Source organism: Oryzias latipes, chromosome 8 (genome assembly GCF_053564925.1).
Source record: "Oryzias latipes strain Hd-rR chromosome 8, Olatipes_Hd-rR_3.1".
Taxonomy (NCBI): domain Eukaryota; kingdom Metazoa; phylum Chordata; class Actinopteri; order Beloniformes; family Adrianichthyidae; genus Oryzias; species Oryzias latipes.
Window position 1 is genome coordinate 26,368,024 of NC_136244.1, and position 21,904 is coordinate 26,389,927.

Genomic DNA, 21,904 nt, shown 5'->3' on the forward strand with positions numbered 1-21,904 from the left:
GTAGGGCTGGTGTTAAGGGTTAAACCCAATCCTGGTTAGTTGACCTTAGCCTCAACGTGCGTCTGACTATGTCATCATTTTGTCAGCAAAAACCGTTTACTTGATTTTTTTCACACATAACAGTTTGCGTTATGTAGTTAGCTAACATATTTTTGAAAGGAGAAAAATACTGAAAAAAAATCTAATTTTACTAAATAAATTGCGTTAAGTTACTAAATTTCCTCACTACTTCCTAAACCCCTAAACGACTATCGAGTAATTTTAATGCAATTCTGACACGTGCTCACTACTTCTCTTTTTTTCTTTAACCCTTTAACACCGGAGATGTCGGCGGCTCTTGACAGGCGATCTTTGACCTACTGGAAATTTTCAACCGTTTACACCATGGGTCCCCAAAGTAGGGCCCGCGGGCCAAACTTGGCCCACCAAAGGCTGTTTTTTGGCCCACCAAGACGTGCCTGTAGAGGCCGCGGAGTGTTTAGTGAAAACCCCTTAACCTTTCCCATTCATTCATGGAGCGACAACGGCAGTGGCAAACGCATTAGAGTCATTTTAAACAAACATGGGAGGAGGATTATTTTTCTCCTGAAATCTCTTCTCGGGCTGTTTGTCTTTTTGTCAGCAGTCCGTGGCTGTACTGAAAGAGTACAATATACGCCGCCACTACGAGACTAAACACACACTTTTATCCAAACACAAAGGTGAGGCGCAGAAGACCAAAGACCAAACCGGCAGCACAGGACAGCGCCACATTGGCTACGAAAGTTTGGCGTTAATTGCTGAGAGTGGGCGATCGAGAGAGATTCAAAGAAAACTGTTACTACGGTAACTTTTTAGTCTCACTAATGTGTGTTACCTTGAAAAGTACCAAATACAAATAAATAAACTAAACGATATTCTTTATTCTCTGCTTTTATTTCATGACATACAAAAAATAGTGGTATTTGGTCCACGGACCGGGATCACATTTAGACCCTTTGAGCGAAAAGGTTTGGTCACCCCTGGTTTACACGATCGACGCAGCTCAGCTGATTCTGACGTGGAGAGAAGCCGATTTTTTGTCACTCGTGTTGCAAATCAGAGCAAAGCTGCTGATTTCTGTTGGTGGCGTAAACACCTCACTACTGTGTCAGTGCTGAGTGCACCAAGGCCCGCCTTGGGGCGGGTCAAGGCGGGCCGTGGTGCAACGATATATAGGGTGGTCAAAGATTGCAGGTTCGATTCCTGCCCATGTGTCGAAGTGTCCTTGGGCAAGACACTGAACCCCCACCTTACCTCTGGTGGATGGCTGGCGCCGGTGGATGTTTGGCAGCGGAGCCGCCACTGGTGTGTGAATGAGTTTGTGACTGTATGGCGCTTTGTTAAACGCCATTTACCATTTTACCATTCATCTCATGTGCACTGATGCACAGTGGCTTTTCGCAGAGACTTCTGGGAAATTTTGGAAATGCAGATTTGGACACCGTGAGAAAATGTGGTAGTGAATGAATTCAGACAAAGTCTAAACTCAAAGCTACTAAATCTGAGCTTTTTGGTGTCTCCTCGACAGGATGTTGGATTTCTTTGTAATAAAGTGACAAAATAAGAGTTCAGGGTGATGAAGCTCTTTGTCTTCATGATTGATTTGATCTGAAATATTATTCTTATTATTGGTTTTAGACACATATTAATGAGCTTTGTAATGCTATAATTCATCTTAATTAAGAATCCATATTTTATTTTTGCCTTTGGCAGCTTTGCAGTTCATATCGAGTGTTTGCATCAGTTTGTGATCATTTCTCAGACAGTTGTGTGTTTGTTCCAGGCTCACAGCCTTCTAATTATCTTTAAACTTGGGCTTTTTTTATGATAAAATGTTTTAGATTCAACTTTTTTCTTTGATTTGAATGTGTTTTACTGTGATCCTGGTGAGGTTTCCGGACCTGAATGACGTGCGTTTATTGTTGTGGTTGAAGAATCCTGGATCACCTGAAAGGTGAGGCTTCCCATGATGCATCGGGATTTGAAAAGCAAATGTTGTGAGGAAAAACAACCACGCCCGCGGGTTCAGGTGGGACGGTGCTGGATGACTGTTCAGAGTCCGGGAAGCTGTTTACCTGAGCGGAGGAGGGGCGTGGCCTCCCTCCAGGTGTCCGGCGCGCCCTCAAGCATCCGCCGTTACTCGCTCCCCGGTGACCGGCGCGGACATGGAGGTGGTCGCGTGCATCGGAAGCTGCGTGCCCGCGTTCGTGATGGCCGTGTTCCTGGACGTGGCCGGCCTGGTGATGCTCTTCGTCGGGATCTTCGCGGACGCGCGCCTGGACGGCCGCTTCTACGGGGACTTCTTGATCTACACCGGCGCCGTCGTCATCTTCATCAGCCTGGCCTTCTGGGTCCTGTGGTACGCCGGGAACGTGCGCGTGGCGGAGGAGAGTGAGGATGAGGAGCCCGGGAAGAGGAGGAGCAGCATCGCGCTGCTGGCCCGGAAGTTCTCCGAAACGGTGAACCAGAAGCTGCGGGGGCAGGAGCCGCGGAAGGCCCGGGGGTTGACGTGGGGGGAGAGCACGGCCTATGATAACGAGGGCTACGAGCGGAGCGTGGACTCCCCCGCGGTGCTGAAGAGAGCCGGCTCTCCTCATGATGATCATCATGCGTCTCCTCCTCCTTCTCCATGAAGGAAGGAGCATCTCATCTGTGGATCCGACCATTTCAAATCCTCAGGAAGTCCTGGAGAAGCAGAGAGAACTATTCATGGAAGCTCTTAACCCTTGTGCTGTCTTAGATGACCCCCCCCCCCCCCCCCCTTCCATTGACGTGTTCTCCCTACTATGACAAAGGTGGAGAAAGGTGGAATGATTTCATGTAATCCATGGACACCAGTGAAGATCACAAATCATTGAAGAAAAAAGGTTCAGAGCACTGTCTAGTGGGTCTAGATGACCCAACTCCCAACGTTAAAGTGCCTAGGATAGCACAAGGGTTATTAATGAATTGACAGAAAAAGACACTTATTGTCATTAAATGTTTATTTATATTTGATCCTAAATGAAGTTGTGTCACTGAAATGATCCAATCATTTCATTCAAACCCTGAATTTGTTTTAGAAATTCACTAAATCTCAATGAAAGCCTCTAAAAAATGTCTGAAATCTGTTCCAGATCATTTTTCTCTGATATGAGTCTTTTTTAACATAAATCACCTTCATTTCTTGATAGATTTGATCTTATTTTTGTGCGTTGGTGTGTCAGAAACTGCTTTAGGGTGAAGTCTGGCTCCTTCTGAGCTGAAATAGTGACGATTTGGTGTGAAATGGGAGGAATTGTTGCTGTTTTGTTTTTAAGCGTAGCTGCAAAACGAAGAAAACTCTTTATGGAAACTTTTCAACCACATAAACCGACAGAAAAAGACACTTATTGGCATTGAATGTTTATTTATATTTGATCCTAAATGAAGCTGTGTCACTGAAATAATTCAACCATTTCAATCAAACCCTGAATTATTTTTAGAAATTCACTAAATGTCAGTGAAAGCCTTTTAACAGCTTCTGTTCCATCTGATTTTCTCTGATCTACATGTCCCTTTTTAGTTTTTTTTTATCATAAATTAATGCATTATATATCTATGGCATTAATTTGTTGATAGATTTGATCTTATTTTCATGCGTTGATGTGTCATAAACCGTTTTAGAGGGAAGTCTGGCTCCTTAGGAGCTTGTTTTGTTTTGAAGAGTAGCTGCTAAATAGAGAAAAAAGAAACAGTAGGTCTGGTCAGACTGGTTTGACTTCTCCTTGTTCTGTGAAAGTATCATTTGAGGCCGAAAAATGTTTGCTTCCTGTCGAGGTTTTAGCTAAAATGTGAGTGTTTTTGATGTCAAAGTGAAGCAGCTGCATGGCGGTAACACCTTATGCAAACCTGATGGACTTACCCAATGCTGGCATTCTCCTATTTAAAGTTACAGTAAGCAAAAGTCCTCTGGGGCCGGAACAGTAACTCAGGGGGAAAAATGGCGGTCTGACCGGTCCAACGAGGCACTGGAAGGGAAGTTTCCATGACTCCTGCTTCCTACTGCGGAAAGATGCTTCCTGAGAAAACAAAGTAAACAAAGTAAAATGATGTTTGTGTCTGAGAGGAGATCCAGCTGAGACACAGAGGCTGCTCCTGCAGGGGGGTGCGAGCCGTCACCTGTCCGACATGCTGAGGAGCAGAACTGGTCCGTCCGGTGCTGGAATGAAGTCTCCAGCTGCTTTCAAAGAATGTGAGGCGTGCTGTGAAGGAGCAGGAAGCTCCACAGAGAAGGACGAAGCCTTCTGGAGGGTTTTGTCTCAGACGACGTCGACCTGTCCGACTCTTCACAAGCCATGGAGCAGGGAAAGTACACCATCATCTTCCTGTCCATCGCCGTATTCCTGGATGTTGTGGGCCTCCTCCTCCTCTTCATCGGGATCTTTGCACCCCTGAGATACTGGGATTTCTTTGTTCTGTCCGGACCGCTGCTGATGTTCCTCAGCCTGGTCTTCTGGATCTTCTGGTACATGGGAAACATCACCGTGTCTGAGGAGGAGCTCAACCTGCCCAAACATGACATTCTGTGACCAAAGCTGGATGAGACGGATGAAGGTGGTGGATCAGGAGGAAGCTGGGCTCCTTGGGAACTTTGAAGGAAAATCCATGAAGGACAAGAAACCAACTGGACTGAAGTCGAGGACTTTGTGGCTTTGTTGGACTGGAAAGTGTGTCTGTGCCAAGGTTCTGTAGAAATCTGTCCTGTCAAGATGTTTTCGCTTCATGTTGTGACTCAATATTTAAGCTTCAGCAAAACTTTGCACATTTCTGGGTATTTAAATGAATATAAACATGCTTTTAAAGCTACCGATGCCTGTTTTTTTCTGATGCTGCCAGTCAGAATGGAACCGGCCGAACTGGCGCCGTCACTTGCTTTAGGTAAGACTCACCCAGAGACAGAAGAATGCAGAGAGGCAAGACGCAGGAGTCCGAATCCTCCACGCCCAAAGCAGCACTCAAGGCACCATTAGCTGCCTCCAACATGGAGGAGGGGGGGGGGGTGATTTTAATGTGGTTCCTGCACCCTTGGGACAGGAAATGGAGAAGAGGCGTAGTGCTCTCTGCTCTCGATGCTGCACAACCTTAAAATCTGAACGCTAGCTGTGAATAATAACCGCTCCCGTGGGGCTTCAGGAGAGCCTCAGCTCTTATGAGAACGCCAGCATCAGATTTCCGCTCCACTTTTGACAGAAGGGTGTCGGAGACAGCTCTGACGAGTCGTTACCCATCAAGTGGTTACTCTCCTGAAACTGGGACAGGCAGGATGAGCACAAAGAGAAGATACTGAACTCCTGGATTTGAACCGGAAACTATAATAAAAGATGTTTGGCCGGATCTGTCCTGTCATGTGATGAAAGGAGGAAAGTCACACGAAAGCTGGAAATGATGTCATGACATCATTGAGGAAGGAGGGAGGAGTCGGAACCACGGGAGTAGGTAAATGTCTCCCTCTAGTGGCAGAAGCTGCAAGGTGTTTTGGGTGATTGACATCATGAAAGTCTGAATGACACCTGAGATTCAGTTCTTCCTATTTTGAAGACTGTCGACGATGTAAAAGGTGTGTTTTGGTGGCATTTTTCTGATGATAGAGGACAAATATAAAGATGATTAAGATAAAAGATGCATTTCTAAATGTTTTTTATTCAAACCATGATGCCCAGGTCTGTTCTAGTTTGATTCTTGTTTTTATTTTTCCCCTCTTGAAACAATGTGGGAAAGAAAGTTATCAAACTGGGTCACAGAAAGAAGGAGAGGGCAGTTGGAAAGCGTCCGTCATTCAGACCGCAGGAGTGAACCTCGCTGTACTGGGAGAGACCCTGAATGATCCACCAGACTTGCATGGAAACACAACGCATGTTGTTATAGAGCATTTTGAAATAAATAAATCCAATCTCTAAACATCCTCCATGTCTGCTATGGATAGTAATGAGATTACACAGACACGGCTCCATGTCGGGAAAACATTTGGTGGTAGCTCCTCCCACACGCGGCTGGGCCGTCATGGCGTCAAGGACGTTTTTGGACAGACGTCAAGCAGTAAACCTGATGCGCACCGAAAGACCAGCACCCAACACGAATCTGATGCCGAATCGCAAATGCAGCTTTAGAACTGGTGCGGATCAGGGAAATCCGACTGTTAAATGAAAACAAAGCATCTCGGTGGGGGGGCGCCGGGAGCTGACCATGGTGCTGACGCGATGTGATTTCTGCTCACTGCTCTGAATGTCAAAGTGAAGAAATTCAATCAAGTGCAGGTTAACTTGTACATTATTGCTTTTAAAATTCATGTTATTTTTACTTCTTTTGGGGCTTTGAATATAAACAAAATATATAGAGATATGGGCAATTTCTCAAAATAAAAAAATTACTTTCACTAACTTCCTTTAAAAACAACAACAACATCCTGTACCAAGCAGGATCACCCCAGTGCAGCCAATAAACTATTACGAAATGTTAGACAAGAATGACATAGTTTCCTGTTAAACCCGGGCCTAGGTGAGCCGATCCTTTTCCTACTCACTACTGCTGTTAACCTGAAGATATGACATCACTGGTTTATGATCCAGCAGGAAAAGAATAAACAAAAATATTTTAGCAACTCCTATTTGAATTGCTACAAACCAATGTTGTGCAGCACAAGATAAACTCATAAAATAAGCTGAGTAATCAGAATCGTTTTGACTTTTTACCATACTTTTGCTTAGTGTTTGAAATCTCTGGACTCTGGAGGAAACATAGAGCAAAAAAGGCCTTATGATGTCAGCAGGGATAGAAGAACCTTGAGTTTATCTTCTTGGTGCACCTCAGCCATACATTTATACATTTAAGTGATCTAAATTAAGCCAATGCTAATTTAGTATCCCTTAATATACAAATTACACTGCGGAGGGAGGAAAGAGCCTCATGGGGCTTCCTGGACACTTTGTGTAAAATTGTAGTTTTATTTTTCTCTTCTTTTTGGGTAAACTATATTTTGGAATTGATTTTTTTAGTGTCCAATTCCCTCCACAAGGATTGCACTACTAAAATGTTGGAAATCCTTTGAAGGTGTCATTTTTAACAGTAGTCATTGCAGGAAACAGGGGTGTCATCAGCAAACATGCATGTTCTCAGGTGTTGCACCAACAATTATTGTACAACCATAATGAGGAAGTATTCGGTCAAACTGTTGCACATGTCAGAACGACGTGAAGTGACTGTTGGGGGAAGCTGTTGGCCACGCGGCGCTTTAGCAAGGACAGCAGGTCTGTTTACAAACACAGACATCACGGTCACGTTCAGGCGAGGCCGAGCGGCCGCCCTCAAAACAATCAGTTAAACCGGGAGGAAACCATAAATATCAAAACAACTGCTTTTAAAATCATTTTTATCATTTAGATCATTTATAACATTCTAATTACACCGTAACGGGATGCTGCAATGAGAGTTTGTCACAAAACAAGGACTGGATTTTGTAGTGGAGGAGGGATACAATCATGCAGCGGTGCTGCGAGGTTCTGCGGTCTTCACACTGAGAGGCACTAGAGCCAAGAAACGCCGCTGTTTCTCAGTTGGGACTCCAGATCAAAGCCCACACTCTGTCACGGACTGTCGCTTGACCGATCACGGCCGTTGATGCACGTGCAACGCGGACGATCCGCTCCTTTCCGCGGCAGCCGGATCTTCTTCCTCTCCTGGCAGCATATGCGCGTAGCGCTACGCTCCAACCGACCTTGACTGTGTCCTCGGATTAATTCTCACTCGTGATTGGTCAGCTCCGCGGAGCCGCATCGTGTTTGTGGGCGGTGATTGGCGCAGGCGGCTATCACTCGCAGAGGCCCCGCCCCCCGCCGTGTCTGGTTGGATCCGCTCCGCAGCCTTTCTCTCGGCGGTGGGTCGGAGCCGCTGTCCCTGGCCTCCCATGTTCCCCTCGGCATTTCTGTTTGATTTTATGCCCCTCTGCTAGATTCATCCCGTTCCCCGCCTCTGAAGCGACGCAGGCCGTGCTCTGGTGTTTTTTTTAAGCCCCCACATTTCCCGCTCTCGACCCCCGATCATGGCTGTGGTGAGCGGATCGACCGGGCCGGTTGCCCGGCTGGAGGGCCGTGAATTCGAATACATGATGAAGAAGCGCTCGGTGACCATCGGCCGGAACTCCTCCCAGGGCTCCGTGGACGTGAGCATGGGCCACTCCAGCTTCATCTCGAGGAGGCATCTGGAGATCTTCACCACCAGCGATGACGGCTCGGCCAGCGGCGACTTCTACCTGCGGTGTCTCGGTAAAAACGGTGTGTTTGTGGACGGCGTGTTCCTGAGACGGGGCGCCCCTCCTCTGCAGCTCCCAAGGATGTAAGTCCCCCCCTCAGCGTGGACTCACGCGCCGCTGAAGTTCCCGCACAACCGCGTTCGTTTCATCTAGTCGCGCACCACGTGTTTAGCATGTTAGCAAGAAGTCCGCATCCTGTTTCCAGAGCCGCTTTCTTTGTTGACATTCCTGCCGTCATTCCCGCAGGAATCCACATTCCGGCCGCGAGCCCCTCGGCAGAGGCACGCACACTCTCCCGTGTAAACAGGCGCCCTGTTTTTGTGAATGAGATCCTCTCGACCCCTGAACGTAAACAAACCAGCCCGTCCCCGCCCTGCGCAGCCCGTGACCTCTACTCCACTAACCCCGAGCCTGCGCCTATTATCGGACAGCCTCTGACGTTTCTTTGGCTTCAAAAGCCTTTTGGGATTTCCTCCATGATGTTCAGGAGTCTGATGAAATGGAGCCACAACCTGCATGTGGATATCTGTGTCTCTCTCTATTAGCACGTGACTGGTCCATGTTAGTGACTGGTCCCTATTGGTGACTGGTCCGTATTGGTGACAGGTCCGTATTGGTGACAGGTCCGTATTGGTGACAGGTCCGTATTGGTGACAGGTCCGTATTGGTGACTGGTTCGCGTTGGTGACTGGTCGATGCTGGTGACTGGTCCATGTTGGTGACTGGTCCCTATTGGTGACTGGTCCGTATTGGTGACAGGTCCGTATTGGTGACAGGTCCGTATTGGTGACAGGTCCGTATTGGTGACAGGTCCGTATTGGTGACAGGTCCGTATTGGTGACTGGTCCGCGTTGGTGACTGGTCGATGCTGGTGACTGGTCCATGTTGGTGACTGGTCCCTATTGGTGACTGGTCCGTGTTGGTGACTGGTCCGCGTTGGTTACTGGTCCGTATTGGTGACTGGTCGATGCTGGTGACTGGTCCGTGTTGGTAACAGGTCCGTGCTGGTGACTGGTTCTTGTTAATGACAGGTTCGTGTTGGTGGCAGGTCCGTGTTGGTGGCAGGTCCGTATTGGTGACAGGTCCGTATTGGTGACAGGTCCGTATTGGTGACAGGTCCGTATTGGTGACTGGTCCGCGTTGGTGACTGGTCGATGCTGGTGACTGGTCCATGTTGGTGACTGGTCCCTATTGGTGACTGGTCCGTGTTGGTGACTGGTCCGCGTTGGTTACTGGTCCGTATTGGTGACTGGTCCATGTTGGTGACTGGTCCCTATTGGTGACTGGTCCGTGTTGGTGACTGGTCCGCGTTGGTTACTGGTCCGTATTGGTGACTGGTCGATGCTGGTGACTGGTCCGTGTTGGTAACAGGTCCGTGCTGGTGACTGGTTCTTGTTAATGACAGGTTCGTGTTGGTGGCAGGTCCGTGTTGGTGGCAGGTCCGTATTGGTGACAGGTCCGTATTGGTGACAGGTCCGTATTGGTGACAGGTCCGTATTGGTGACTGGTCCGCGTTGGTGACTGGTCGATGCTGGTGACTGGTCCATGTTGGTGACTGGTCCCTATTGGTGACTGGTCCGTGTTGGTGACTGGTCCCTATTGGTGACAGGTCCGTATTGGTGACAGGTCCGTATTGGTGACAGGTCCGTATTGGTGACAGGTCCGTATTGGTGACAGGTCCGTATTGGTGACTGGTCCGCGTTGGTGACTGGTCGATGCTGGTGACTGGTCCATGTTGGTGACTGGTCCCTATTGGTGACTGGTCCGTGTTGGTGACTGGTCCGCGTTGGTTACTGGTCCGTATTGGTGACTGGTCGATGCTGGTGACTGGTCCGTGTTGGTAACAGGTCCGTGCTGGTGACTGGTTCTTGTTAATGACAGGTTCGTGTGGGTGGCAGGTCCGTGTTGGTGGCAGGTCCGTGTTGGTGGCAGGTCCGTATTGGTGACTGGTCCGTATTGGTGACTTGTCCGTATTGGTGACTGGTCCGTATTGGTGACTGGTCCGTGTTGGTGACTGGTCGGCGTTGGTGACTGGTCCGCGTTGGTGTCTGGTCCGCGTTGGTGACGGGTCCGCGTTGGTGACTGGTCCGCGTTGGTGACTGGTCCGCGTTGGTGACTGGTCCGCGTTGGTGACGGGTCCGCGTTGGTGACTGGTCCGCGTTGGTGACTGGTCCGCGTTGGTGACTGGTCCGCGTTGGTGACTGGTTCGTGTTGGTGGCAGGTTCGTGTTGGTGGCAGGGCATTATTGGTGACTGGTCCGTGTTGGTGACTGGTCCGTGTTGGTGACTGGTCCGTGTTGGTGACTGGTCCGCGTCGGTGACTGGTCCGCGTCGGTGACTGGTCCGCGTTGGTGACTGGTCCGTGTTGGTGACAGGTTCGTGTTGGTGGTCGGTTCGTGTTGGTGGCAGGTTCGTGTTGGTGGCAGGTCCGTATTGGTGACTGGTCCGTGTTGGTGACTGGTCCGTGTCGGTGACTGGTCCGCGTCGGTGACTGGTCCGCGTCGGTGACTGGTCTGAGTTGGTGACTGTTTCGCGTCGGTGACGGGTCAATGTCGGTGATAGATCCATGGTTCGTGTTGGTCCCGGGTCAATGTCAGTCACAGGTTCGCGTCTGTGACAGGTCCGTGTCGGTCCCGGGTCCGTTTCGGTTTCTGTTACCTGGTCCTTTGCAGCTCCACAACGTTCCATGCCAAATCATGGTGACATTTTCTCAGTTCCTGGTGTTTCTCTAAGAAAATGCGCCTTCGATGTGCACTATATACCTCACTTTGTCGAGATGATAGAATACAGTATTTGGTCTGGGTCACAGTGGGTTTTATTTTGGTAAATCCAGAAGAGGAAGCTTCAGTTGTTTTGATTTGGGGCTTAATCCCTAAAACACTACTGTAAATGTGGTCAAACACAGCTCAGGTGAATTCGATGAATTGCCAACACCTGAGTACCGCCGCGTTGACGGTTTCAGTCTTTGTGGTTGTTGGGTTGAACTACATGGGTCAGAAGATTCACATCATGTGAAAACCTGTTTATGAACCAACCGCTGCTCACGATCCTCCACGTTATCATGCTTCCTCAACAGACACGATTTAAAGAACTGTTTGTGTTTGTTCTTTAGAACGTTTATGAATTTTATCAGATGTTTCTGTTTCAGACAATATAAAAGGCCTCATATCTATAAATGCAGGTACAATAAAGGATCTATTTTTAGGCACTGTTGTGTTTGATTCTTCTCTTAACTAATGAAAAGAAATTCAGATTTACATTTGTCCTGTGTGTGACACAACATTTATCAGCAAGTGGATTCTTTAAATTTAGTTTCCTGATTAAATGATAAAAATAAACAACAGAAGACATTTGAATGAAAGCTGAAGTGCATAAAACCTTTGTCTAAATGTGGAGTTAAGCCCTGAAAGCTGCGTTCATTCACAGCAGTCATCCATACTAAAACCTGAATGTCTTTTATTTTGAAAGGACTGCTGGTTGAGGTTTATTCTCCATGTTCTATATGTTTAAACTTTATTATTAATTGTTTTCTGACTTGATTCAATAAAATGCGGACATCTTTTTGAACTAAATGCACGGGCAGAGACGTGAGAACCTCCTGGATCCTGAACCTCAACTGGTTTGTTCTGGATGTTGACCACAAAAATGAAGGTTTTTACCATAAAAAAACAAAAAACCCAAACCTTTGTGACTCAGGCATAGTTCATCCAATCAGAAGAAAACTTGAAAGGATGAAGGCCCGCCTCTAAATACCATCAGCACTTGAAGGACACAGTCGTCTGTATAGAATCTGAAATACTGTTGAAGAAAACTGGGACATGTATCGATGTAGACGTAAAAAATGATTTCTGATCCTCTAAGATGGAACGATTTCAGTTGCTATGGAGCCATCAGACTTGTTGGCTTTGAGTCCAAACCTGGGTGGTCTTTTTGTAGCCCTGAATGTTCACTAAACTCCTTTGATGTCAAACTGTGACCGTTTGCTGTGAATGGATGCCGCTTTGGCTGAAGTTGGACCCGGGTTCACTTTTATGTTTCAGTGGAGACGGTTTAAAAAAACAACAAAAAAACTGTTTGGCTCTGATTTGTTGATCTGGATTACAAATCTGGTTGCTGGAGCTCAGCTCCCGCTTTGCACACCGCTCTCAGCTGTTGAGCAATACCACGAACCCACGTCTGAGTCCTCACAAAGTCGACTTGTTTTGACTTGATTTGTTGTCCCGGCTGGTTTCCTGCAGAAGTATCTGCGTGGCTCCCCGCGCCACGGGGGTGCACGGAAGACGTGCCGGCCATCAAACCGACAACCGTGGTGTCAGATTGTGGCATTGATGGGAGCTGTAAGCAGCTTTTCATGAGTCTGCGTTGGATGCCGGGACAGTAATCCTCGCGCAGGAACGACCCGAAAGGAGGCGCTGGGTAATACGGAGCTGCTGCTCGGGGGAGCGCGTCTGCTGTATTCCAGGGATTCCTTTGCGGTGATGTCAACAGAAAGCTGCCCCCCCCCCTCCACCACTACCACCCTCTTCCTATCTTTCTGCCCCTCTGCGGGGCGGGTGGGGGTGGGAAAGCGAGTGAAAGCTGTTGATCTTTGTTTGTTGCTGTTCCTGCAGCGTAGCAACTCTGTGCTTTAAGAGTTTTTGGTCTCATTGTTCTTCCAAGAGGAAAAAAACAGGGATTTGAAGAGATTTCTGGGGGCAGGATCACCAAAAACCTGTGACTCCTGCACTAAACTGTCCGTCTCAAGTCCACGCTCATCTGTTTCCTGACTTTTATCTCAAACGTTTCGCTGGATTAAACTTGTTTTTCTCTTTCTAAAGGTAATGTTCTTGTGTGCATCCATGTGGCCCGTCTACAGGCTGAGGAGTTCCTCATAAGGGTTGGAGGTTCATCTACAGACCTCCCTGACAAACAGCTCTTATGCTACGTTCACACCACCCTCTACAACAGCCGTTCAAGCACTTCCAATGAAAGTGTGTAGGCATGCATAAACGTGCGTGCACGTGTAGCCACGCACCTTTTTTTATGGAAAAACGGGTGGCCATTGAGCGCTCGATGAAAGTTTAACCAGGTCACGTTTTGACCAATCAGGGACTTGGGTTTGGTAGTGACATATGGATTTGGTTCAGACACGGCGACCAAGGCAGCTCTCCGGTATTCCATGTCTGCCGTTGCAAGGGTGCTAGCAATGAACCGCACCGTTTCGTGCCCCAATTGTGAGATTTGCACTGCTTTGACAATTCGCACCAAGTCTCTTCCAACTTCAGGTGGCAGAGATCCACTATCAAACAGCAGAAAGAGAAGAAGAAGCCCCTCCCTGCTTGTCCAGTGTGAACACCATGAGCTTAATGTGCGTCAAATGCCCGGTGTTTTCGGTTCTTTACAGAACCACTGACCCGGCGACAATCCTCCATTAGTAGGACCAGAAGCCGGGCTTGGACCAGAGATTGGGGCCAGATGGACCCTGGTACGGCTGAGAATGGTCTCTCTGAAGGTCTCCGGGCATGCATTTTTATTCCCGTTAGCTTAAAGGCCAGAACCGTATCTCTTGGAGGTATATAGATGTACCTTCAACAGTACCGGCTATACCGGGAGGAGGAGGGGGGCAATGAGGCGGACATCAGAACCAGACGATCAGAGGAATCATTGACAAAGGAGCAGAGTACTCTGGCTCTCGAGTTTTGAAGGAATGTTCATGCTGTGGTGCTGATTTAAATACGGTTAAAGTGGAACCAAAAACGTCTCATTTGGGTTCTGAGTTCTTTCCGACTCATTTATTTGAACTCAAACTGTTTTCATTTGCTGCTGGTCTCCTCCTGTTCTCCTGTTGAGCAGCTCAGAGGAGAACAAAGACGAAGCAGGAAAAACGTTTCAGCGGAATGACCCACAGACTAAATATAGGACTTTTTTCCATTGATGTGTAGATTTTGGTTGGTTAGAATCCAGTTTCATGAAGAATTATTTGTTTGTTTCCTTTTAACGTTGATCTGCTGCCATAAACTCGTGTTTTTGTTTCACAGACTCGGTTTTATTTGTCAAAACTGTGGAAAAACCTCAGAGTTGTTTGACAGAAGTTCATGCAAATGAACCAGAGGATGGATTCTTATTTCTGAGGTTTGTTTGCTCCTGAGTGGTTCGTTCAGCTTGGTGGGTTTCATGAAGCGGACCGGTGTGGCTGCTAAGAACCAAGAGTCTGCACCGGTGGCTCAGCGTCCAGCAGGTGTCCGGTCTCCTTCTCTGCTGTAGGTGTTAGAGGTCCTCCTCTCTGTGCCTGGTGTGGAACGCCAGACGTTACTCAGGTCTGCAGCATCGTCTGGTCTGTTGGGAGTTCAGAAAACAGACTTTCAGTCAGAAACTGTTGAGGCTTCGGTTTTGCCTTTCAGAACCTCATGGGTCTGGTCACAGAGGATTTGTTCATGAGGTTGATGTTTTGGGACACATCAACACTTGTTTGGCTGCACTTTTCCAGATCCTGTCGTCTCGATTCATGAAAAAATTTGGAATATTTTAAATACATTTTTATATGTTGCATGTTTTTGAGTGCATTTACCTTTAATAAAAAAGAGTATACAGAAGAGAAGAGCGGTGTGGTCAGATTAGTCACTGCAGCCCCTCACCATGACACTTCCTCCACCGTGGTCTTATCAAAGTGTTTGGGATTCCCTTCACTAAAGGTTTAACAGCAGGGAGGTAGAACCGTGTTTGTTGCTCAGCCTCAAAATACGGCCGAGATGCTTTTAGCTAACTGGCTTTGGAGCTGCAGCTGCAGATGTAGAGAAGCTCTGAAGTGACACCATTAACCTGTCTTTGTTGGAGTGTGCACGGGAGTGTGCACGGGAGTCTGCATGAGCTCAAACCTGGGGATAGATGACAGAAGATACGGGTCGTTTATGCTGTTTACAAAGAAAGCTCTGCAGCCGAATGTCAGTCTGTTTCTGTCTCACCCGTGCACGTTTTACCTCATCCGTGCACGTTTCTGTCTCACCCGTGCACGTTTTACCTCACCCGTGCACGTTTCTGTCTCACCCGTGCACGTTTTTCCTCATCCGTGCACGTTTCTGTCTCACCCGTGCACGTTTTACCTCACCCGTGCACGTTTCTGTCTCACCCGTGCACGTTTTACCTCATCCGTGCACGTTTCTGTCTCACCCGTGCACGTTTTACCTCACCCGTGCACGTTTCTGTCTCACCCGTGCACGTTTTACCTCACCCGTGCACGTTTCTGTCTCACCCGTGCACGTTTTTCCTCATCCGTGCACGTTTCTGTCTCACCCGTGCACGTTTTTCCTCATCCGTGCACGTTTCTGTCTCATCCGTGCACGATTTTCCTTTTCCTCATCCGTGCACGTTTCTGTCTCATCCGTGCACGATTTTCCTTTTCCTCATCCGTGCACGTTTCTGTCTCATCCGTGCACGTTTCTGTCTCATCCGTGCACGATTTTCCTTTTCCTCATCCATGCACGTTTTTCCTCATCCGTGCACGTTTCTGTCTCATCTGTGCACGTTTCTGTCTCATCTGTGCACGTTTCTGTCTCATCTGTGCACGTTTCTGTCTCATCCGTGCACATTTCTGTCTCATCCGTGCACATTTCCATTTTTGTGTTTACTCTGCTGCAGTTCTGTTATTGTTATTTGAAATATTTGAGTCTGACAGAAAATTTTTACTGTTTATTTTTTTGCTGTTTGCTTTCTCATGAATTGTATTCGTTTTTTTTTTCATGATTGAAATAAAATTGATGTCAACAAACTTTTGTTTCAGTTAAATTACAAAATAGTGTTAAGAGTGAAAAAGGAGTCACTTTGAAACTGTAAACTGTCACCCAAACTAATACTTGGAGACGGCAGATCCGTTTGGACCTGAAGGGTTTCTGTTCACGGGTTCTGTTCGATCCTCTTGCAGGTGCACGTTCCGGTTCCCCAGCACCAACATCAAAATCACCTTCACGGCGCTGTCCACCGGGAAGAAGGTGAAGCGGGAGATGCCCGAGTCGCCGGTGAAGGCGGTGCAGCCCCAGATCTCCCCCCTGACCATCAACATTCCAGACAACATCTCCCATCTAATGAGCCCCCTGCCCTCCCCCACGGGCACCATCAGGTAACCCAGTGCCATCAGCGTTCATGTTTTTGATCCAAAAAACAAATGACAACCTCACAAAAACATCTGCAGTCTGCTGCATGGACTGTCGCCATGACAACCACTCAGACAGGAAGTGGAAGATGTTTTTGTTTACGCAGATTTTAAACGTTTGTGAAGTTGGGACAGAGAGGAAAACGTGCTGCAGTCGCCATGGCAACAGCATAGACATCGAGGGGCTGAAACGTACAGGCTTCTCCACCGCTGGCGTGAACTAAACACACGAGTCCAAACAAAGTTTCTGTAAACTTTGGTTGACGGTGAATCGTTCAACCGTCTTGAGATCAGAAATAAAAACCACAAACTCAAAGGCAGAAATGGTGAACACTGATGGAAGTAACGGCAGCTTTCTGGGACTTTTTCTCCGCGTTGTTGAGACCGTAGCTCACCCGCTGACCTCGGTGGGCTCGTGCACGGTGATCAGCTTAGGCTTAGCTCGCAGTGGCGCTAAAAGAGGGAGGCGGCTTCATCTCAGACCATAAGATCCCATGCTGATGGTTCCAAAAGGCTGTCCGGCCGCCGTGGACAGTCGAGGACGCGGCGTTGACCGCCTCACTGACGGGTGTTCTTCCTGCAGCGCCGCTAACTCCTGCCCCTCCAGCCCGCGGGGCGCCGGCTCCTCAGGCTACAGGATGGGCGGCCGCATGGTCAGCTCTGCAGAGCTGCAGCTGATTAACGACAACTCCCAGCCCGAAAACGACAAGGAGGCGTCGGGGGGCGACAGTCCCAAGGTGAGAATCCCCTCCTCAACAGCTCCTCCCCTGCAAAAGCAGCATTCTGCATTTTCTTCATGGGAGATAACAAGTTGGATCAAACTGACTAAAACACGTTTTTCTTTCTACTTTAATGACAGCAATCTTAGATAAATTAAGGGAATATTTTTTATGACATATGCGAATGAAATATGATAAACAATTGATTTATTTATTGTTTGTTTAGCTTTATTGGTGACAGTTAATCATAAAGCAATGGTTTTTAAATCCTTAAACATTACTGTTGCATTTAGACTATTTCTACCGTGAATTTTGATTAAGATTCCTTACAACGCTTGATAACAATAATAATGCAAAGTTTTAATACGTTTTTTGTAAATTTATTTGTAAATAAGGGGAAAAATGCAGAAACGTTAGTTTAAAACTAAACTGAACAGACATGGCGGATGCCTACCACTAGAGGGCAATATTGAGATATTTTTTAATTAGTTACTGTGACCACGCCCACATAACTAGCACATGTGGGTAAAATATATAACTGTCATGTTTTATCAGAAATCATAAAACCAGATCAAACACATTAACAAGTGAATGAAAACACAGATAAATACTTTTTTTAAAGTTTTTTTTTCAGTTCATTTATGGTCAGAAACCGCATATTGAAAATATTTTTACACTTATACATATACTTTTGATCAAATTATCCTGAAACCACTACTTTTCAATTAAGGTGGAACAGTTTTTTCAAAATGTTTTGAGTTGAAAGAAGTGAAGTTTGTGTGAAAACAAACTTAGTTTCGTTTCATTTTCGTTTGCAGGACGACTCCAAACCTCCTTACTCCTATGCACAGCTGATCGTTCAGGCCATAACTTTGGCTCCAGACAAACAGCTCACACTAAACGGAATCTACAATCACATCACCAAGAACTACCCGTACTACAGGACCGCCGACAAGGGCTGGCAGGTGGGTTTCTGACCCCCGGTGGTCCCACAGAGCCGCCTTTCCTTCTGCCGCCTCCCTCACCGCCGTTTCTGTGGTTTGCAGAACTCGATCCGCCACAACCTCTCCTTGAACCGGTACTTCATCAAAGTGGCGCGGTCGCAGGAGGAGCCGGGGAAGGGCTCCTTCTGGAGGATAGATCCGTCGTCTGAGGCGAAGCTCATCGACCAGGCCTTTAGGAAACGAAGGCCGCGGGGCGTGCCCTGCTTCAGGACGCCGCACGGGCCGCTCTCCTCCAGGTCTGACCCCATCATCATCACGCTAGCTAAAAGTCCGACTCTCCACGAGCTTTACTTTGAAAAACCCGTTCTGTTTGAACTTCCTGCTTCTGAAAGACTTCAAGGACTTTCAGTGAAAGTTCTTATTCTGACCTGGAAAATGCCGTCATGTGATAAATTCTCCTTCTGCCCCCCAGGAGCGCACCGGCTTCTCCCAACCACTCGGGGGTGCTGTCCGCTCACTCCAGCGGCGTCCAGACCCCCGACAGTCTGTCCCGAGAGGGCTCCCCGGTCCCCCTAGAGACGGAGACGCCCGCTGCCCCCACCCCGGTCTCCACCACGACCATCCAGCCCAAGCTGGCGGTGATCCAGGAAGCACGCTTTGCACAGAACACAGCAGGTTAGACCCCGCCCCCGGTTCAACCACAGACCATTCCACAACCAGACACTGATGTTTGCCCCGCCCCCTCCCTCCAGGCTCGCCTGTGAACAGCCAGCCCGTACTCATCGCGGTCCAGCGCCAGTTACCTCAAACCATCAAGCCTGTGACCTACACCATGGCTTCCCCGGTCAGCTCCAGCACCCCCCAGCCCGCCGTCCAGACGGTCCACGTCCTGCAGCAGATCCCTGCGGGATCCCTCAGCCCCGCCATCATCGCCCAGCCAGCCGCCATCATCAGGACCGACCCGCAGGAGAACGGCGAGCACAGCGAGGTCAAAGGTTAGGCGCCAGAAACGCCCCCTAGGGGAGGAGACGTTTTTATTTAATTGAGATCAGCTTCATAATGTTCACATCCTGAAAGCCGCTCCTCTTCCTCCTCAGTCAAAGTGGAGGCGGTCCCTGCGGTTGGCTCTATAGGCGCCACCAATCGCATCATTCAGAGCTCGGCGCCAACCCTGCAGACTGTTACCATCGTGCAGCAGGCCCCCCTGGGGCAACACCAGCTGCCCATCAAGACCATCACACAGAACGGCACCCACAGCATCACCACTGCCCTGCAGGCGCCTGCCAGCTCAGGTGAGGGGGGGGGGACCCGCGGCCTGGCGGCTGGACAAATAACACATTTTTGAAAATGGCGGCATTTGTCTTGGCTTTATCTCTATAGCAACCATTTTATTTTTTGGTTGCCCGGTGGTGACGGACAAGTCTGCATCATTTTTAGAAGAATCGGAAAAAGTAAAATTTTGGATTTCCTTGGCAACTGGGTTTTTTGTTAACCACGGCCACATGTTAGCTCCAGTCGACTATTCATACAATACATTTTCACGATATACAGGGTCAAAGTGTGCGAGCAACAGGGAAACGTGAGCTCGCCATGCCAACTACAAAATTTAAACGTACCCCCCCCCCCCATTAATTTTCCCGATGATGCTCGACGAGTTAAGAGGCGTTAAATTTGTATCCAAAGGTGTTTTTTTTTCGGGTGGAAAATTCAAGATGACAACCTCTTCCCGAGGTCATAGGTCAACAAAATAGCAGTGGAGGTTGTTACTCTTTACCTGGACGCGTGTGAGATTTCATGAAGATTGCGCAGACAAAAGTTTTTCATTTTTTTGATGGTTCCCCCCGCTGTGATGTCATCATTTTCACCGGGTACTAAGTGAGTTTTTGAGTCAGTTTCCACAAAGGCCCAGTAAGAATTTGGTTCTTCAGTCCAGGACGTCTGTGTCACATAAATATATATATATACATACACATTATTTGATTGACATCAATCACTCTGTGTCAATGTGAAGCTGCCAAATTTGGATCATGTGGGCGGGGCCACTGACAGCATTGGTTGCTAGGGAAACTTTGACCTAGAAACTCCACATTTGAAATGATGGACGCTAAGGAGTTTATATTTTACCTGGTCACATGACATCAAAGTAGCTGCGGTTACCTGGATGACAGAAATCGGAATAAACGCCTGATCAGAATAAAAATGCGTCTGTAAACGTTTGTCCTAATTGGATAAAGTTTTTCTGGGATCACGTACACAGTTCAATCCCATCAAAGATACTTTGCACATCTAACCGCAGCTATTGAGTGACAGCTTTCTATTTTTTTTGCAGCCCCAGCTGCAGCCAGCCCCCTTCACCTTTTGGCGGCCCACGCCTCCATCTCCGCCTCCCTCCCCACCAAACGCCAGAACGGAGACCAGCAGGCGAGCGAACAGCCGGACGCCAAGCGAGCAAAAGCGGAGGGCGAGTCGGCGCCGGCCCCACCCGCCAACTCGGACTCGCCTGCGAACAACAATCAGCCCAACTAGTCCGGTTCACCACAGACCACGAGAGCCTCACTCCCCCCTTCCTCCTCCTCCTCCTCATTTGTTCAGTTTCTCCTCTCTCACCATTGTGGTGCCAAACGGGGACGATCCTCTTCATTTCAGTTCGGGTTCTCCACTTCAAACGCTCAAACACGCCCACAATTCCTGAACTGGGTTGGAAAATCGGGCCAAAGATGACCTGCAAGGTGCGTGTGAGGAGGGGGGGGGGGGGCGATCGCCGCAGGCAACGCCGGAGAGCTGACCTCTGACCCCCAGCTCAGCTTGGACTCCACCTTCATGTCACATCTACCTCACAGCAGGTGGGAGACCCCGGCAGCCAGCAACCCCCCCCCCGGACCCGTTTGGACGGCTCTGGGTGATCGCGGTTCAACGACAGGCTTCAAATTTCCCAAAAGGGATCAAGTTGGAGCCTAAATCCCCGCCCCCCTGAAAAAAACCTGGCAGCTCACGAAACTGACCTTCCTTATTTACAGCTGTTGGTAGATGATGCAGTATTTTGCTGTTGGACACGTGGAGCATAGGAGTTTTTTTATGTACTTTCACTTATCTAGTAAAGTAATAATTTAAATACAGGAAGTGTTGCAGATGTTGAGGTTGGTGACATTTCAGTAACTACGGTAGAAAAAACCCTCTTATGTGAACTTCTCTTTCCATTGGGTGAAACTGTGTGATCATTCTTGGTTAACTCTGCCCCCCCACCGCCCATATCCATATGAAACGACGTCCTAATACCTACATATTTTAATACCTGCACAGATATAAGCAGATCTCCATGTGTAGTTGCAGATGTTGCATGTGTCCGATTACGGAGAAAAACTTAAGCTGAACAGAGAAAAAAAAAAAAAGTCCACACCAGACCTGCACTTGATTTGTGTTTTTTATTTTTATTTCCAGCTCCTCTTCTTTTCTCCTCCTCCTCCTCCTCCTCATGGTCCCTCCAGGCTGTGTTGATGTTGTGGTGTTTTGGCAGAGCCCCCCGCCCTCCCCCCCAACCCTCCCCCTCCCCCCCCCTCACATTCACTTATTTGCTTGATTATTTTTGCTCTGTTCTGGCGACCAGGCGAGTCTGTTCTTCTGATTGTACACGTTCCAAACAATATTAAGAAAAACTATTGATGTTTGTTCTGCTTCAGTGGAGAAATGCTTTGTTTTTTTAATAAATTAATTTAAAGTCGTGTTGTTGTTTTTGCTGCCTTTTTAGTACCGACTGTACTTCTCATACTGTCCACAAGAGGGCAGCGCAGGAAGGGCTTTGTACCCAGCAGCATCATTCTTCTGTTAGTCAT

General features: G+C 48.1%; 1 protein-coding gene across 1 annotated transcript; it reads left to right on the top strand.

The window, feature by feature from the left end:
- Positions 1-7,404: 7,404 nt before the first annotated feature.
- Positions 7,405-21,793, top strand: foxk2b (forkhead box K2b). The gene is made up of 9 exons (XM_011477735.4): positions 7,405-8,370; positions 16,184-16,378; positions 16,995-17,148; positions 17,949-18,095; positions 18,177-18,370; positions 18,547-18,749; positions 18,827-19,069; positions 19,172-19,366; positions 20,404-21,793. Exons 1-9 carry the CDS (start codon positions 8,078-8,080, stop codon positions 20,598-20,600), a joined length of 1,821 nt encoding a protein of 606 aa, XP_011476037.1. The 5' UTR covers positions 7,405-8,077; the 3' UTR covers positions 20,601-21,793.
- Positions 21,794-21,904: the final 111 nt, after the last annotated feature.

Excerpts from the sequence above, each read along its gene's own strand:
- foxk2b (XM_011477735.4), top strand. The coding sequence starts at position 8,078 with ATGGCTGTGGTGAGCGGATCGACCGGGCCGGTTGCCCGGCTGGAGGGC. Across the intron at positions 16,379-16,994 it reads TCCCCCACGGGCACCATCAG|CGCCGCTAACTCCTGCCCCT; the intron begins GTAACCCAGTGC and ends TTCTTCCTGCAG. Across the intron at positions 18,371-18,546 it reads CACGGGCCGCTCTCCTCCAG|GAGCGCACCGGCTTCTCCCA; the intron begins GTCTGACCCCAT and ends TCTGCCCCCCAG.